We start from the raw sequence: 19,429 nt of genomic DNA on the forward strand, positions 1-19,429 counted from the left end.
TTCCTCCAGTTGCTGGACTTTGTCTTTTAAGAGGGCAATCAACACACAATTGCTGCAGGTAAAGCTGCCTGCAACCTTTGGCAAGATGGCAAACATTGCGCAGGAACTGCAGCTGTTCCCTCACCCTCCATCTTGAGAACGTGTCGTTGGGGGTGGCTCCAGCGGTCCTCCATCATAAAAAGCGTGAAGACAGGACAAATAACTCGCCCCCCAAATAAACTAGGTCTCCTCCAACAAACGTTTGATACTAGCTCCCCTAAATCTAAAAGATGGATCAAACTGCCGCTGCCCTGCAAGCTCTGATAAGCTCCTCCCACAGCTAATCACCTGCCTCAACAGAAACCCTGCCCCCTCTGACCTTTGCACAGGGAGAGCAGCTAATCAGCCACAAAGAAACACAAAGAGTCGTTAACTGAGATCCCTTTATACCAGTTTTATGGGGGAACTAGTTCATCAGCAGGCTCGAATGGTGAAATGGAATTTCCATGTTCAGAGGCAGTACCTCTCTAAGTACCAGGTGCTGTGGACAAACAGCAGGGGAAGGCTGCTCGTGAGTTGCTCTGGGCACCTGCCTGGCAATGTGAGAATAATGCAATTGCCAGCCTGGCAAACCAGTTTCCAGGTGCTCATGGGCTGCAATTCCCATCCCCTTAGCAGCACACCCATGTGATGCTGGGGCTGATGGGACCTCTAATATGAAACATCTGGAGGGCACCAGGTTGCCAAAGGATGAGTTAGATGGTTCTGTTGGTTTGATTCCAAGTACTAAATTATTTCTGCTAATTCTTGGTACTTTAAACATTAATGAGATGTGGCAAAAATTACTGCTTAAAGGCCACTGGCTGCCATGTGCAGCTGTTCTGACTCAGTCTGAGAGTGGCATTCAACATTTGTGTTAGTGCAAGGATTCCTTCTAGTGCAGCCCCCTCCTCACCAGCCTCTCGCTGTCCCATGTGTGCCCTAGAACAGATTTAGAGGTCCATAGGAGGGGAGGGGGGGGACATTCCATTGATCGTGGAACATTTCCCATAACACTGTGTTGACTGTAAGCATCAAGGAGTGGCATGCAGGCAAGTGGACGGTAGCAACTGAGCGGGGTGGAGCTCCCTCTTCCTCCTTCCTTTGTGCCTGGGGTGCCAGGGATGGAACCAGCTCAACCCCTCTGCCAGGCACAAGTAGTCTGTTTCTCTGTTTTCGGCAGGCAAGTCATTGTTCTGAGCTTATTTCCAATGTTGATTTGAGGCCTAATTCCAGGAGGCCTGACCATCATTGATGCAGATTTTCAGACACTTCAGATACTTATTTTTTGCAACTGCTGTGTTAAAAGGTTAAGCCTGAGATGCCCTTGCCCAGACCACTTAAAGATATTTTGATGACTGAACAGGGATTTGAACCAGGTCTGCCCACCAGGGATTGATGTGTAGTTCAAGGAAAGTTGCTAGTTAGGAATTGAGCATTACAATATTGTTTGTTGCTTTGGCATCATCAGCAAGCTCTGCTATGCACATGTTGCAGTTATTTTCATCTTTCTTAGGGCAGTGGGTTTATGACCTGGCCCACCTGGATCTCCTGCTGGGGCAGAATAGCTGAGTGAAGTGCTGCTGTCCATTTTAAGTATTGATGAAGGGTCTCAGGGCTGATTTTTATTTAAATCGACAGAAGGCTGCAAGGTGAGAGGAATAAGATTGTGCATCACAATGTCTGAATGGAAATGAGAATTCTCTCTGGCGGAGCTAGTTTGCAATGAGCCCGCTATTGTCGTGAACCCAGTAAAGGAATCCCTTCTGGTCCTGCTCCAGTTCGTCTTCCTCCAGTGGAATGGGAGTTGACTCTCCCAATGTGCCTACTAGTCTGGTGGCATTTGGCAATGAGAGAGGCAAAGCATAGTGCTTCATCACCCACAGATCAGCTGGGAGCACATCCTTTCTGTTGATGGGTCTATTTGCAGGAAGCTTGGTCAACTCATGAGTCTCTACTGTACCTCAGAGCTAGAATGGCAAGAAAGTGGCTCACAGAAAAAGTCCCTAAGAAGGAAGGCTGTGTCACACGTGCTGGGATACAGCGATGCTCCCAGATTTCTGGGCAATGAGAGCAAGAGGCACGTGACTTGTAAAAACCTGCATTGAATCAGTGCTTGACCATCACTCTCACACCCTGAGTATACAGGGTGGACAACATGCATTTTGCAAAGCACTCTAAGTCTTCCAAATCCTACTTTTAGTTTGTTTTGTCAAACATGATTCTAGCCTTTCTGGTTGCAGTGAAGTTTGAAAACGTAACAGCAAAAATATCAACAGCACACTGTCTTGGGTCCCTATATTGAATTTTCAGGGCATTCTGAAGTTTTAGCTTTCTGTAGCAAGCTTGTATTAGAGTAGATGCACAGAGTGTTGTCTGCTGCTAGCCAACCAACTGTGAGCTGTGTTAAAACTTGGTGCAACTAAAATGTTTGTGGCAGCTTCTCAAGTGCCTGTCGTGACATAACCCTTCAGTACAGTGTTTCCCAACTTTTTTTGACTGTGGCCCCTTTCTGACCTTGTTTAAGAATAAGAATTTATTTATACCCTGCCCATTTGGACTGTAGCACTGCCTGTCCTGAAAGCTGCTATTTAGGAATTGAGCCCTGCACCCCTCGGCAACATCTGAAGGCCCCGATCTGCTAGGTGCTGGGGTGAATTGCACCCTGCGCCTTGCGGAGTCAGGCCCAGGCTGCCACCTGGCCCAGCATCGCCCTCTCCCACTGTAAACCAACCAGGACAGTTCCAAGAAAATGCACATGGCAAAAAAAGCACTAGGCCACCCTCTGGTGGGCTGCCCCCTTACCTGCTTGTGATTGGCCAAGCTGATAGCCAACCAATCAGATTTAATAAATAAATAAATAGCCCCCCCCCCTTTTCTTCTCATTTCCCTCTATGGCCTCCTAGCGTTGTGCTGTGGCCCCCATATATATCCTGGGGGGGGGGCAGGAGGCCATATAGCTCCCATTAGGAAACACTGGTTTAGTCCATAGAAGTGAACCTGGTCAGATAAAGCATGCATTCCTGTGGTGCACAGGTTGAAACAAGTTTTCTTTGAGCCCTCCTTGGATGCACAGGAGCAGGAGTGAGTGCAAAGATTCTCAGGTACTCTGCTTAAAGAAATTCTGTGTTGTGGGGGCAGAAAGGGGGGGCTGGTTCTGCAAGCTGAATGAAATTACACAAATGAATCAGGACTTCCGGTCGGCGCCAGCGTTTTAATGGCGGTCTTAGCCTCGAGCTCCGAGGCGAGACTGCTCTGCGAGTTCGGGTCTGACCCGCTACGGCGAGCGGGGGACCCCTAAAATCGCAGGCGCTGAAGCCTGCGAACAAGGAGACTCGGTGGGCACCTTTGCGCCCCCCGGTACTGCGAAAGAGCCTTTTTAAAGGCTCCGGAGCGGCATCGGGTGTGAGCGCGGTGCTGAGAGTCGCTACCCAGCCCGCAGAGTGAAGCCGCGTCGCCATTAACGGAGAGCGCCGATTCCTTCCTGAAACTACAATTGGCATCGATACCCGTGAGTAAGAACTTCAAAACAACCATTAACGGGACTTAAAAACTTGGATTTGGCTGAAAACGGGAGGCATTAAATCAAGGAAGTCTGCCCCCCGGAAACTGCATGTTTAATCAAGCAACGAAAAAATCAAGTTGTTTTTATATGACAAGTGCTTTTTAAAACTACAAGCCCGACATCAGAGAGTAACCTCCCCCCCTTTTGGGCAGGAATAGGGGGGGGAAGAAGAAAAAAAGAGACATTATTAACCTGCTGAAAACATTAAGAGAAGTCATCCCCCCTCACCGCTAAACCCCCCTGGTAGGGGCTGCCTGATCAGAGTTGTATCGCCGGAAAAGGGAACTGTCAAAAGGGAGCTGTCAAAATCGGACGGCAGATGTGAATGACTCTATTTGATAAAAAGTAACGGTTTTGGCTTATTTAGAAGATTGTTTTACCTTGATACAAAGTAAAGTTCGTGTTGGACTATTGGATTTGTATCGATATATGCTTAAGGCTTCTTTGTGACTTTCACTTTTGGGATACATTCTACTCCCCCTAGAGGGAAAGAGAGACATTGTTCCATTGGAAAAAATAACAGTGGGATTTTCCACTTAAACCTTTCCTGTGAGAACGACCTTGGCTATGAGCAATCCAGTGGAGGAAATATCAACAAGGGCCAGAACAAAAGCACAAGCACAAAAGAAAAGGGCCTCCACGGCAGGCTTACCAGCTGCACAGGAAAGGGTAACAACAGCATCAATGGATTCTATGACACAGGCACTGCTTAAAATAAACCAGTCTCTAGAGGCATTGACAAAGCAATCCACAGACAACTCCAAGAAGTTGGCAGAAAATTCCAGAAAATTGACAGAACTTACAACAAGATTAGACCTGAACACAACAACGATTTCATCTCATACTGACTCCATAAATAAATTAATACAGGAAAATACAGAAACGAGGAGGATAGCCGAGAGTGCTCAAAGTACGGTTGAGGAATTTAAAGGAAAATTTGTTCCAATTGAGAGGAAAGTGGGTGAACATGATGCAACCTTGGCCTTGATGGAACTTGAGAGAAAAGGGAAGAATCTGAAGCTGAGACTTGTCCCTGAGGAAGAAAAGGACGACCTTAAGGAATTCCTCACAGAGAATATTCACGGATTTTGGTTGGAGGACTGGGAAGGAGAAGATTTTGAGATAACCACAGCCTTCCGGCTGGGCAGGAGACAAGGCAAAAAGCCGAGGGATTGTCTAATCACATTAAGATCCAGAGAAGAGAGAGACAAAATATTAAATCTACATTTTCAGAAGGCATTGGTGATAGGAAACTCTCAGATACAGATTTTTAAAGACATCCCTCGTTACATCTTGCAAGTAAGGACCTACTTTAAAGACCTTGTTGACCTGCTGAAGGGAAATAGCATCCCATTTAGGTGGGAATTTCCACAAGGATTGTCCTTCAACTTTAAAGGGAGGAAGATAAAGATCAAAACAATACAGGACAAGGACCAGTTTTTGGAAAGAAACTTTGAGGACCTACAAAAAGGGACTGTGACCCTAAGAGAACCAACAGACATTTCAAATCTATCATTTGGACTTACTTCACCACCACCAACCGAAGAAGAACAATTATTGGGTGCGGTCGGAGGAACAGATACCCATCAATAAACCAAGATGTCTCTGCAACTATTAACCTGGAATTGCAATGGTTTGAACCTTCCCCGAAAAAGAAAACAAGTTTTTTACATTCTAAAAAAAGAACAATTGGACATAATATGCCTCCAAGAAACACATATAGCCAGAACCCATAGGAAGCTTTTGATAAATAAGAGACTAGGATTGGAATTTATATCATCAGATAAAGTCAAAAAAAGAGGCGTAGTGATGTACATCAAAGAAAAATTGGCCCCAAAAATGATATTTAAGGACGAGCAAGGAAGATATTTGGCAGTTGAAATTCAATCGCAAGGAGAAAAACTTTTAATAGTAGGGGTGTATGCACCTAACGAGGGGAAGGCGGAATTTTTCAAGAAATTGCATGAGACTCTATCAGACTTTATGGACTATAAAATTGTAATGATGGGCGATATGAACGGAGTAGTCTCCACAAACATGGACAAAGCCCAAAGACTTGTGATATCCAAGGACGGGAGACTACCAAAGGCTTTTTTTGAAATGACCGACAATATGGACTTAATAGACATTTGGAGAACAAGGAACCCTCTAGAAAGAGAGGGAACCTTCTTCTCCGAAGCAAAGATGACATGGACTAGAATTGACCAAATTTGGATCTCCAGCAATCTGGCATCAAAAGTTAAGAAGATAGAAATCTGCCCAAAAACCTGCTCCGACCATAATGCTGTAAAAATGGAAATGAAACAAACAACGGCGGGAACATTTCGATGGAGAATGAATGACACCCTCTTAAAAGATGAAGAAATCTACAAGAAGGCCCAAAAAACTTTAAGAGAATACTTTGAGATAAATTTAAGAACAAATGTGGAGAAAAGAACAATCTGGGATGCAAGTAAAGCCGTGATGCGTGGTTTTCTTATCCAGCAGAATTCCCTAAAGAGAAGAAAGCAAAAGGAGAGGGAAGAGAAAATCCTGGAAAAAATAAAGGAAGAGGAGAAGAAGTTAAGATCTAAACCAAAGTCACAAGAAATATTAAGAGAAATAAAATTCTATCAGATGCAATATATGGAACTGATGAATCAAGAAATAGAATGGAAGATAAAGCAGATGAGACAAAAGACATTTGAATCGGCAGATAAATGCGGGAAACTGCTATCATGGCAATTGAAAAAAAGACAAAAACTGAATACTGTAACATCTTTGGAAGAAGATGGAAGAATAATCACTAGACCAAATGAGATAAGCAATTGTTTTCAAAGCTTCTTCAAAAAACTGTATGCGCAAGGCCCAACAAACGAGCAAGAAATAGAGGAATTCATCAGAAAATATGGACTCTCAAAAATCTCAGAACAGAATAAGATGACCTTAAATGGGAGAATAACAGAACAAGAAATAGAGGGTGCCATTCAGAATATGAAAATGGGGAAATCTCCAGGACCGGATGGTTTAACTGCAGGATATTACAAAATGTTAAAAGAATGGTTGACTCAACCATTGAAAGAAGTTTGCAATCAAATTTTGGAGGGGAAAAAGGCTCCCGAATCGTGGAAAGAGGCATTCATCTCACTTATACCAAAGACAGAGACTGGCAAAAGCCAAGTAAAAAACTATAGGCCTATATCACTGTTGAATGTGGATTATAAAATTTTTGCAGACATTCTAGCAAAAAGATTTAAAAGAGTGCTAGTAGGGGAGATTCATAAGGACCAAACAGGCTTTCTCCCAGGGAGATATATGTCAAATAATGTGAGAAATATTTTAGACATTCTGGAACTGTTGGAAATGGACATTAACAAAAAGGCAGTTTTGATCTTTGTGGATGCGGAGAAAGCCTTTGACAATATCAATTGGAGTTTTATGATGAAGAATCTCCAGGGAATGGGGGTAGGCCAAAGATTTCAAAATGGTATAGGTGCGATATATGCAGAACAAAAAGCAAAATTAATCGTGAATGGTATGGTGATGGATGATATATCAATAGAAAAGGGTACACGACAGGGATGCCCTATGTCTCCCCTCCTGTTTATATCTGTCCTGGAGGTTTTGTTAAACATGATTAGAATGGACCCGCTGGTTAAAGGTATTCAGGTCGGAGCGAAACATTATAAATTAAGGGCATTTGCAGATGACTTAGTTTTAACATTACAACAGCCAGAGGAGAGTACGAAAAGAGTGTTGGACCTAATTGAGATATTTGGTCAAGTGGCAGGATTTAAATTGAACAAACAAAAAACCAAAGTGTTGGGGAAAAATTTGATACCGGAAGAAAAAGATAGATTTCAAAACGTAACGGGTTTGGAAATTGTTAAAAAAGTTAAATATCTGGGGGTAAACTTAACATCAAAAAATGCTAACTTATTTAAGGACAATTATGAGAAATGCTGGACAGAAGTCAAAAGGGATCTAGATATATGGTCTAGACTGAAACTTTCCTTGTTAGGCCGTATAGCTGTTATCAAAATGAATGTATTGCCGAGAGTGTTATTCCTGTTTCAGACTTTACAAATTCTGGATAAGATGGAGTGTTTCAAGAGGTGGCAAAAAGATATATCTAAATTTGTCTGGCAGGGCAAAAAGCCCAGAATTAAGTTTAAGATCTTAACAGACGCAAAAGATAGAGGGGGATTTGCCCTGCCGGACTTGAGGCTCTACTATGAGGCAGCAGCTTTTTGCTGGCTAAAACAATGGCTACTTCTTGAGGACACAGACATCTTAGATCTAGAAGGTTATGATAATAACCTCGGCTGGCATGCGTATCTGTGGTATGACAAGGTGAAAGTGCATAAGAGTTTTAAAAACCATATGGTACGGAAGGCATTGTATAATGTCTGGATCAGGTACAAAGATTTAATGGAAAATAAAACCCCCAGATGGTTATCACCAATGGAAGCAAAAGCAGTTAAAAAACTCAACATGGACTCAAATTGGTTAAAATATGATGAAATGTTAGAAAAGGATGGAGAAAAGTTTAAATTAAAGAGCTATGAAAAATTAAAACATAGAGTTAGAGATTGGCTACATTACCACCAAATAAATGAAGTGTTTAAGTTGGACAGGAAAGTAGGATTCCAGAGTGAAAAGTCAAAGCTAGAAACGGAACTGTTAGAACCCAATACAAAAAACTTATCCAGAATGTATAACCTGCTGCTGAAATGGAATGTACAGGATGAAACGGTAAAATCAGCTATGATTAAATGGGCACAAGATGTTGGTCATGACATTATGTTTGCTGACTGGGAACAGTTATGGACCACCGGTTTGAAATTCACAGCATGTACTGCTTTGAAAGAAAATATTATGAAAATGATTTACAGGTGGTACATGACTCCAGTCAAGCTTGCTAAGATCTATCATTTGCCCAATAACAAATGTTGGAAATGTAAGGAAGCTGAAGGAACCTTCTATCACCTTTGGTGGACCTGCCCAAAAATTAAGGCCTACTGGGAAATGATCTATAATGAAATTAAGAAAGTCCTTAAATGGACGTTTTCAAAGAAACCAGAGGCTTTTCTTCTGGGCATGGTGGGCCAATTGGTACCGAAGAAGGATAAGACTTTTTTTATGTATGCAACCACGGCAGCAAGAATTCTTTTAGCAAAGTATTGGAAGATGCAAGAACTACCCACTCTGGAGGAATGGCAGATGAAGGTGATCGAATATATGGGATTGGCAGAGATGACCGGCAGAATCCGTGACCAGAGGAAGGAGGCGGTGGAGGAAGATTGGAGAAAATTTAAAGTATACCTTAAGAACTATTGTAAAATATCGGACGGTTAAGATGTCGAGAGGCTAGAAACAAAGAACTACAGCTGTAAATCGTAAATTAAAGGGGGAAACTTAATGAGAATATATAGAGAAATTGACTGAAGGGTTGCTGACACATTATAAAATAATGATGCAGAGAAGGGGAGGTATGGGGAAGTCATGTTTTATGTATTTGTCTGTGATTTGTTTGTTTTTCCTATACCCTTGTTCCCTGCTTTTTTTTTTGTTTTGTAAAAACAATAAAAAATTATTATAAAAAAAAAAGAAATTACACAAATGAATCAAATGAATTTGCTTCACATTGGCCACAGAGGGCAGGCATACTCTACATACTCTATACGTAGAGTATAGGAGCATCCTCCCAACTCCAGTGACTGGAAGCAATGCTTTTATCAATGCCTCTGGTATTTTAAAGCTTTAATCTCTGTATCCAAAGGGGTTGAAATCTTCATGAAGCCTAATTCTGTACCAGGCACCCAAATGCCACAGTGGTTTGATGCAAAGACACCTGGAAGACACCTGTCATACCTGAGTAGCAGAGCAGAGACTGTGCTTGCAGTAAGATCCAGGTTCCCTCCCTGGAATCTCCAGTTAAAAAGATCCAATGACAGCTGATGAGGAAGTGGCTGCCCATCTCGGCCACTGACAGTCAGAGCAGACCATGCTGGACTAGATGGGCACACTGGGTATAAGGCCACTTCCTGTGCTCCTAATCTGAACCTGCCCCTTCTCCTCTCCCTCCTGCCCCAACCCCTTGTTGCTGCAGGAGTCTCCTTCAAGCAGGGAACAGATGCATTTGCCCAGGTTGCAGGGCCCAGAGGAGCCGGAACAGCAGCCAGTAGTGAAGTGGAAGAAAGAGCCAGAGATGAGTGGCTCAATTTTGGCCCAGGACTTGGCTAAGGACCGCCCCATCCTGCCGCATGTCAAAGAGGAGTCAGAAGCACCTCGACACCCCACCCCACCCTCTCAAGTCCTGGTGAAGGTGAGTGAGTGCGTTCTCTCTTGATCCTTCCTCTCCTGACAGTTGAAATGCCCAATACTGAAGCATTTCTTACACGGAGCACCGGATCCTTTTTTTTGGAAACAAAGTCTTGAAGTTCTAAAGACTTGACAAATAAGCTCGGTGAACATCCTTTGGGGAGGACGTTGCAGAGGATGAATGTCAGCATTCAGATAGTCTGGCTCTTTATTCACATGTCAGGATAGAGGGCTCCAAATCAAGGAAAGATCCCCCTGCTTTGCCAAACAGCAGGAATTAAGCTTCCAAAAACCTAACTCTATGTTAAAAAGGTGCCCAGACCTTGAGACATGCCTCATCCTGTTCCTCCTTGGCTGCAACCCTGCAGGCAAAAAGGGGGAATTCTTCCCCAGTAGGCTCAGTGACCCAGCAGCCTGGACACTGAATTTAGAACTGGAGGTGCCCCCCCCCCCCGGCTTAATAACTCAGACCAATCATTTTTAGCAGCAGAAATTATTTGCAGTTGTAAAGGAACAGCAAAAGAGCATCTTGGAGGTTTGGGGTGCTCTTCAGAGTTGATGTGGCAGTTGATGTAGAGGGCTGGAAGAAAGGTGAAGTCCCATCCCCGCATTGTTGGGATTTTGCCTCTTGTTTTTCAAATGTATGGTGGGGAGGTTGCAGAGAGGCTTCTTGTCCTGTGCAGTGCATGTGGCTCCTTCAGTTGCCCATTTATTCTGACCAACAAAGCTACTAATATAGCAAAACAGGGATTGAACCATAGGAACCATTGTAAGTGAGCGTGTGGAGTGAGAGCACATTCCACATCTGTACAGAATGAAGCGCATAGCCTTTAATACACTCTCTCTTTACACTCTCATGTTTCTGCATAGCAATCCGACACCAGACTACCTGCTGTCAACCTCCTCATTGCCACCTCTCCTGTTGACAAACAGGAGCATGCAGAACCGGAGGGGGACTGTCGGCCATCAAATGATTCTCGGGTAAGCCCACATTTTCTTCTCGCCTGCTGACCTCGAATGTTCCTGCTTTTGGCTCATAAAACTTTAAAGCGCCGCTCTTTTTAGTGTTTTTAATACAGCTTGGAATCAGGTTGGTGACATTCATCAGAAGGTTTCCAAATGCTGTTGTTATGTTAAAAGAGATCCAGTATACCAAAAAAGAAATATGAAATCCTAACACCTGGGCTGTAGGGCTTGAGTGTTCAAAATCACCAGTGGTGTGTGCCTCCTTCCCAAATATTGCTGTTTTTATTCCTTATATATATATTTATACCCCACCTTTTTTCCTGATGGAACTCAAGGTGGCTTGCAGATAAAAGCAAGAATTGCTAAAAACATAGAACCAGTTACAGATAGGTAGCCGTGTTGGTCTGCCATAGTCAAAACAAAAAAAAAATCCTTCCAGTAGCACCTTAAAGACCAACTAAGTCAGTTCTTGGTATGAGCTTTCGTGTGCATGCACACTTCTTCAGATACCATCTGAAGAAGTGTGCATGCACACAAAAGCTCATACCAAGAACTGACTTAGTTGGTCTTTAAGGTGCTACTGGAAGGAATTTTTTTTGTAAAAACATAGAAGCTAGTTTTGATCCTTGGGTTCACAACCACTCCTTTGTTTTGGACATCTCCACAAAATGCTTGTTTAGTCCCTTCCTTCCATACTTCCAGTAAGGAAAGCCCACAACTATTGTTACTCCTCCCCCATTTTTTAATGCATGAAGCTTAATCAAAACTTAATATGGTTAATTGCCAAGGCTGTTAGTCACATTGGCTGCAGTCATGACTTGGTAAGGACAATGTCACAAAGAACTGAGCACCACAGCAAGTTGACCACAAATTCATCCTGGCCTTGTGCTGCAGCAGATGTAAAAAGAGTTGCTACCAGCAACGAAAACGTTTCTAGCCTTGTATCTTAATATCACCGCTGTCCATGGTCTCCCATCCTTCCCTGTATGTCAAGTGGTGCTGTTCGCTCTGTGGGAAGTTTCTGAATATTAAAAAGCTCCATGTCTTTTCCTTTCCTCCAGGTCTCAGCAGGACTTCCCCAGTGTAAGAGGGGGCGAGGAGCGCAGGGCAAGGAGCTGGTGGTTCTGGATGATGAAGATGACGAAGAAGTGGAGCACCTGCAGCAATTGCGTCCACCAGTGGTGAGTGATTAAGTTGTTTGGGGCAACTGGTAAGATCCCTGGGCTCTTTGACTTAGGGAGAAGAGAAGGCTTACTTTGTAGAACTGGACTCTGTTCCACATGGTGGCAGGAACAATGCAGTGAGTGTGGCAGGCATGGAGGGAGAGGTCTTTTGGTGCAATTTATACGGCACCCCCATTGCAAAAACCACATGGAGATATTTGTAGGTTCATGCCATTTGCAGAAGTGTGATATAGTTTGAGATTGATTGATTTATCTATCTAAAATATTTCTCTACTGCCCTTGAATTCAGAATGTCTGGTGCCTTTTGTGATAGCTAATAAGAAAGGCAATTAGAAAAGCAATTAAGCAGTAAATGACCTCAAAAAGACCTGATCTCAAAATGACTGCAATAAGTGGTCAAAGGTCTTTGCCAGGCGCTTATGAAATGCTGGTGTAGGGGCCAGGCAAGCCTCCCTGAATTCCATAAACAAGACACCACTACAGCAAAGGCCTCTTCCCCATGGGAGGAACTCTGAAGAACATCTCAGTGTCTGAGCAGGCTTAATGGGAGAAGTCAAGGCCCAGGTCTCAGGGCATATAGGGCTTTAAAACAGGGATGGGGAACCTGTGGCTCTCAAAAATTTGGTGGAATACAACTCCCATCATCCCTCACATACAGCATGGCTGTAGCTGATGGGAGTTGTAGTTCAACAATCTGTAGAAGATCACAGATTCCCCATCCCTGCTGTAAAGATAAGCACCAGTACTTTAAATGGTGCTCAGAAATGGACCAGACAGTGAATCTCTTGAAGCCTTAGATAGATACGTTTCTAACATCTGTTCCTAGTAAATAGCTTAACAGCCGTGTTTTGAACTAACTGCAGTTTCCATGCGCCAGATAGTACTAAAATGTGTTCTAACATGGAAGTTTTCAGGGCAGGGCTAAAGCTTGGCTTTCTCTTTGGAGAAGAGATTTCAGCTGTCACACCACTCTTGGCCAGTGGAGGATGATCTGTGCCACTGAGAGCACTTGGACTTCTAGTGACAACAGTGTGGCTGGATGAGCACCTGCAGATTGCATGCCTTATCAGGGGGAGTGCAGTCCCTGCTAGATTTGGATGGAACATAACCTTCCTGGACAGAGATGCCACCCACTGACATTACTTCAGCTTTGTTGTGACCAGTCGATTATTGCAAATGGGGGAATCATCTCTTGCAACAACGCATTTTTCATCTCCTGAACCCGGACAGAAAACTACCTTCTGCTCGGCGGAATAAGCCAAGGGCAAGGATTGAGAGGGCAAGTGTTAGGCCATAGTCCTTTGGGTCCCCTGTCCACATCCTCAGGAGCATGGTCTCTAGATGGTGCTCTAGACACATCTGTAGGCTGAATTACTGAGATCCCTTAGCCAAGTCTTCTGCCTCTTCTGTAAACAGAAATGTATCACTTTCTATGAAATATTTTGCTCTGCACCCATAGCACTGTCACACAACTGGAAATGCATCTGGAATTGAGGGGACTAGGTAGTATCTGTTGTGAATGGAGGGAAATGGCAACTCATGTAGGGATTTTTGGGTGGCAGGAGTGCTGGGTTTGGGGGCAGTTGCATACTGCCCCCTTTTCCATCGGAGTCCCAAACTTTGAGCCGGTAAGTGCAACGAAGCACATTTTGCTACAGCCCTCACAAAACAGCTCAACTCATGGGGGCCACGTTGCTCCTATGTTGTGAAGGAGAGAGGGAGATGGGATGAAGCCATTCTTTTGTCTCTCCTTCCACAGATAATGGAGATTTATAGCCTGGGTGGTGCGCAGCCCCTTGCCCAGTTGGACAGCGTCCTGCATGAGTTCTTGGCTGAGCTGAATGAGATCCCTCTCCCTGCTCACTGGGAGGTGCTGTCTCCACTTTGCGGCCCTGACCTGCGTCTTGTCCAGCGTTCAGAACACTCCACCATGTCCTCAGCTGTCATCTACATCCGCCCAGGCCTCTTCTTCCATGTGGTGGTGCGAAACCTGCCCGTGCCCCCTGAGCACGAACTCTATGCCAGCCACCCTGCCCGCCTCACCACGGTGGACGAGGTGGTGGAACTCATCTGCGACCTGGAGGCCTATCGGCTCTGCTCTGGTTGGCCTGCAGGCTGGCACGCCGGTGAACGCTCCGAAGCCTGTGACGTTCTTGTCTATTCTGGTTGCTGCCCACAGTGCCGGCTCAACCCTTGGCCATCAGGGAGAGGCACTCGCTGAGAACTGAGTTGGGAGGGGGGATTTGGGGAGAGGACTTGGCCCTGTGGGGCAGTGAATGAAAAGAGGTTTTATTTTGACACTGGAAATGGCTTGGAATATCTAAAGGGATCATTCCTTGCCATAAATAGCTTTATATTTTTTTCTCTCTTGTTCAGTAGCTTGGCACAGAAAGTCCCATTCCTCTTGTTGTCTTCTGCCTCTCTCTACTGGTGAGCTGCTTCTGTGTTTCTGGCACAGAGAGACATTCCTCTCAGAGACTCGATTCCTGTCTTCAGTCGCTTGCTTGTCTCCTGCCAGAGAGTTGCAGTGGGAGCTCAGGGTCCATTGTTGTAGCCTGTGCTGCTCCCAGTTCCCTGTGCTGGCACAGCCTCCCAGGTTGATGTGGAGGCAGCTTATGTATCAGGGTGGACCTTTCTATCCATTGCTCCCACTTGCCTGCCCTGCTCAATTTAGCATTGTCCTGGCGACTCCTAGACCTGCAGTATGGTCATCTCCAAACACAGGAAGCGTGGGATTTAAGCAAAGCATCTCTTTTGCTATCTCCCCCTCTCTCTAAAAAAAAAGTTCCTCTGGCTGGGACCTGCCTCTGCCTGCCCCAGATCCAGCTAAAACTTGGAATTGCCACTTCAGGCATGTCTTTCCTTTGTTTCAAGGTTGCTGAGTTCAGATGAGTTATTCTGTTTCTGAGGACCAGGAAGATTTTTGTTTCGGGCAGCGGGAAAGACTAAATGGATGTCGCTGGAGTGGAGGCTGAGAGATTCTGGGCTATCCTGTTCAGGGAAAGTTCTACAGAAGCCATAGCTGCATGTCACTTGCTGACTCCTGGTTTTGTCTTGTGTCTTCCTTCAGTGTGGTGGTGGTGGTGGCAGCAGCAAATGTCCCATAGCCTTTCCCTTGTTCCTCTCACCGTCAGTTTTTGTGTGTGTGCTGCTTTTCCCTCAGAAGAAAATAATGAAAGTATTCGGGGGGGGGGAATAAATCAGAACTGGTCTCTATTTTTTTTAATGTATTAAATTTTTTAATAAGCAAGCTCTGCTTTGGTTTCCATGTCTCCCTTCAGGTGAGAACAGGGGTGGTGAAGCTGTCGCCTGGATCCTGCTCACCAACCACTTCCAAATCGCCTGCCCGCCCCTCTCTCTGCAGGTCCCTTTTCAGACTCTGGTGCATCCCCATTGCTTAAGAGGTCTTGATACTCAGGAAACTGGAAGCAGCCCTCCTTTCTTGTTCCTGAGCACTAAGACCTTCTCATAGAAGCACTGCACTAGTGGGAGATGACATGCCTTGGAAAGGTAAAAAGGTGGGGCTTTATTCCCCATCACGGGGTGGGGGATGGGGAGGGTAGAAAGGGAAGAGAGGTTTGGGAAAAGTGAAGTGCAAACCGTAATGTGACACATCCCTACTGACAAATGCACACTTCATTTGCTGAATTCCAAACTCCTCTATTTTGGAATGCTTTGTTTTTAGGAGCAGGCTTCCAGGCACCAGGGAAGGACTACAGGAATGTCTTCCATGTCCTGATCTCTTGTGTGCATATCATGTGGCCTTTGGGGGGGCGTTCAACGGCATTGGAGGGGCCTCATGACTCCTTGCCACCTGGTGCTGCCTTCCTCCTCCCAAAGTTTTTTGGGGGCTGGCTGCCGTTTTGCCATTGCTGGTGCCCAGAAAATAGTTGCCCACTGCTGAGACTTTTGGACAGGGATGGGAAAGCTGTAGCCATCCATATGTTATGGGACTGCAGCTCCCTTCAGCCCTGTCTATTGGCCCTGAGGGCTGGAGCTGAGGCCAGTTGAAGTCCAACAGCAGCTGGAGGAGCACAGCTTCTTCATCCTTTCATAAGCACTTTTTCCACACTTGGCTTCCAGGCAAGCTTGAGTCTTACAACACAAAATTGATCATTTGTTGGCTTCAGGACATGCTGCCAATAGGAGAGTGTCTGCGTGTGTGTCTGTCTGTCTGTCTGTCTGTCTGTCTGTCTGTTTGTTTGTTTGTCTGTCTGTCTGTCTGTCTGTCTGTCTGTCTGTCTGTATGTCTCATGTTCTCTCCCCCCCACTCACCTCCCCAGAGCTTGAATAGAAAATGGGCTCTTGCATAAAGAGACACCAGAACCAAGGTATCCCAAATAATGCTCTGAAAGTAATGAGCAGAGCACCCTGTCTCCTTTCCTGAAGGATGTTTGTCCCATTTCAGAACCAGTGGACCTGGCTAGTATGTGGCCAGAGTATGTAGCAGAAGTAGGAAGGGCTGGCCAGAACTATGGACACCCTCGCTTAACAAATGAAAATAAAAAGTAGCCTAACTATAAAGCAGATGTGTACATCTGTGTTGTTCAGCTTCTGTTATTTACAGAAATGATTTCTTCCTTGAGTACTTTAACTCTTACAGCTGGGGAAAGAAGTGTTAAGTGAGGTATGGAATACACATTCACATTTCATCTGCTTTAAAAACCCCTTTTAGTCCAGCTGTACTTGCAACCATTGCCTTGTCTACTCATTAAAGAAGAGAACTAGTGAGAAGATCAAGACATACGTGGCAAGTCTGCTTACACATCTGAATTCAGTGGCTTCCTCCAACTGCTGTCGACAGCATTTCAAACTTGTGTCCAGCAGTTGGAAGTCTAGAGCAGTAGAGTGGAAGGACCTTTCTTAGGGGATGGGCTACATTTCCTTGAGGGAATCTTTGGGGATCACATGGGGGGGGGGTAAGGCCAGAACTGGCAATGTGCCCATTTGCTTTCTGCCACCCCTTTCCCCCTTCACCATTTCTGTTCCAAATCCACACCCACCACCTGATGCAGCAATTAGGCTTAGGAGAAAATACCCCATTTGCCAATTAGAATTTTTTTAAGAATCGCTATACAAGAGAGAGTTCTGCATCCAGTTCTGCATTTCAGTACTTACATTGTGTCCCATTTTATTTCTTCATTGTAAAGTGTATTTGCTTGAGGTCTCACATAAATTTTCGGCTTGGACAAAGGGTGAGTGTTAAATTATTTCTTCCCTCACTTTGACATCTTGAACCCATCACTCAGACAGCCAAGGAAAATAGATGTGATCTATGCATTGTTGTTTTTTTTATTACATTTCTATACTCCTTTCTTCCGAGGAGCTCACAGGAGCATAGCCACTTCTCCCATCACCTCCATTTTATCTCACAATAAACCTGGGAGGGAGGGAAAGAAGTAGGTCAGGCTGAGATGCAGTGAGTGGCCCAAGGTCATGTGTAGAATGGCTGCGGTGGATGGAGTGGAGAGAATATTAAATGGGTGGCAGCACAACTGTAAGAGCAAAGGAAAAGATAAACCACATAACTCCCAAAAGCAAACTGCTTAGCAGAAGCAAAGAATAATTCTATAAGGTCAAGTCATAATTTATTTGAAGAGCCATAAGATGAAGGCACTTAAACTGCTGGCCAGAATAGAGGAGGAAGGGGCAAAGTGTGGCCCTTAAATGTCAACAACACCAGCAAGTACCTCTTGATTGCAATTGTTATCTTAATTCAGTTTTGCACTCATATTAAAATATTTTCAAAACAACCAGTTGCTTAGTCATACCTTATTTTCTTTAGTGCCACATCATGCTTAAAACCAAACTAAATAAACCAAACTCTGATTGTGAACTTCAGTCTTGCTGTGATGTGACTTGCTTCAGACACCCCTCCTTGAACCCCCTTTTTGTTTTAGGCAAAACATCTTGTACTCATAATCTTACACTTTGCTCTGCTTTCACAGATTTCTGGGAGCGCACACACAGGGAGCCCTGTGGAGAGTACTTGGGGGGGGGGGGAGGTAAGTGGAGAAAGTAATCAAATGAAGCTGGGATGTAGATTATTCTTTCTGGAAGCAAATTACTTAAGGCCTAGATTCAACTAACCTGCATGCTAGCAAAACATCTTCCTTGCATTCAGTCCCCATCTTTTCCAAGTAGAGCTCAGAATGTCCCCTATTTGAGACTCTGGAGACCTGCTGCCAGTCACTGTGGTTAATACCAAGCTTGGGCCAGTGCCTTAGTATAATGCAGCTTGCAATCTAATTGTTTCACTTTATTGTGCACTTGTCAGCCCTCATCTGGTTCACTGTGTCCGGTTTTGGGTGCCATGCATTAAAAACACATTGCGAAACTATACTAGAAAGTTAGCAGGGGGTGGCACCAAAGTGCAAATGACCGCAAGTTCTCGGTTCCTTTGGGGCAGCTGTAAGTTTTCACAACGTTAACTTGGTTAACTACCGGTATATATTTTTGGCTAAAAATGCAGGAAGTGGAGGGCTCCTCTAATTGTCAGACAAGGTGCATTGCTAATGGGGGATTTCCTCCCAATGCAAATGCCAGTTCTGCAAGGGAGGAAGGACTTCAATTCCCCATGCACACTGCAGTCCAGCTGATGGAATTTCTATTCTAAAAAAACCCTTGGATGTTAAAAGACAACACCTAATTTAGCCTTCAAGGAACAGGTACTGGATAAATATCACCATGGCTATATTTATATCCAATAAAACTAAATTAGCAAACAAGAAGTTTTCAAGTTTATTTTTGATGCTGTGTGTTTAATATGAAGTCAGTGATAGTTACAAAATTATTTTTCAGAGATTGTTACCTTGCCTTATTTATAAACAGTTTTATAATGAACCACTTGCATGTATATTTATTTAAGGTGATTTAATAAGATTATGGAAAAAGCTAGAGAGTTCCAGAAAAACATCTGCTTATGCTTCATTGACTACTCAAAAGCCTTTGACGTGTGGGAGTGCCTGATCTCCTCATCTGTCTCCTGAGAAATCTCTATGTGGGACAAGAAGCTACAATTAGAACTGGATATGGAACAACTGATTGGTTCAAAATTGGGAAAGGAGTACAACAAGGCTGTATATTATCTCCCTGCTTACTTAACTTATATGCAGAATTCATCATGTGAAAGGCTGGACTGGATGAATCCCAAGCCGGAATTAAGATTGCCAGAAGAAATATCAACAACCTCAGATATGCAGATGACACAGCCTTGATGGCAGAAAGTGAGGAGGAATTAAAGAACCTTTTAATGAGGGTGAAAGAGGAGAGCGCAAAATATGGTCTGAAGTGCAACATCAAAAAAACGAAGATCATGGCCACTGGTCCCATCACCTCCTGGCAAATAGAAGTGGAAGAAATGGAAGCAGTGAGAGACTACTTTCTTGGGCTC

At 44.3% G+C, this 19,429-nt stretch overlaps 1 protein-coding gene across 22 annotated transcripts in view; it reads left to right on the forward strand.

The window, feature by feature from the left end:
- Nucleotides 1-19,429, forward strand: part of LOC310834650 (uncharacterized protein) — a 168,484-nt gene that overhangs the window by 123,952 nt on the left and 25,103 nt on the right. For 21 of the 22 annotated variants that reach the window (XM_083718600.1, XM_083718617.1, XM_083718610.1 and 18 more), the window contains 4 exons: nucleotides 9,675-9,890; nucleotides 10,757-10,867; nucleotides 11,914-12,033; nucleotides 13,796-17,789. In XM_083718600.1, the coding sequence (XP_083574726.1) occupies nucleotides 9,675-9,890; nucleotides 10,757-10,867; nucleotides 11,914-12,033; nucleotides 13,796-14,257 (909 nt within the window). In that variant the 3' untranslated portion in view covers nucleotides 14,258-17,789. Of the gene's footprint in view, nucleotides 1-9,674; nucleotides 9,891-10,756; nucleotides 10,868-11,913; nucleotides 12,034-13,795; nucleotides 17,790-19,429 lie in introns of those variants that run through there. The other variant, XR_014559330.1, reaches the window with a different exon arrangement.

Source organism: Podarcis gaigeae (genome assembly GCF_964106915.1).
Source record: "Podarcis gaigeae genome assembly, chromosome: 17".
Lineage (NCBI taxonomy): Eukaryota > Metazoa > Chordata > Lepidosauria > Squamata > Lacertidae > Podarcis > Podarcis gaigeae.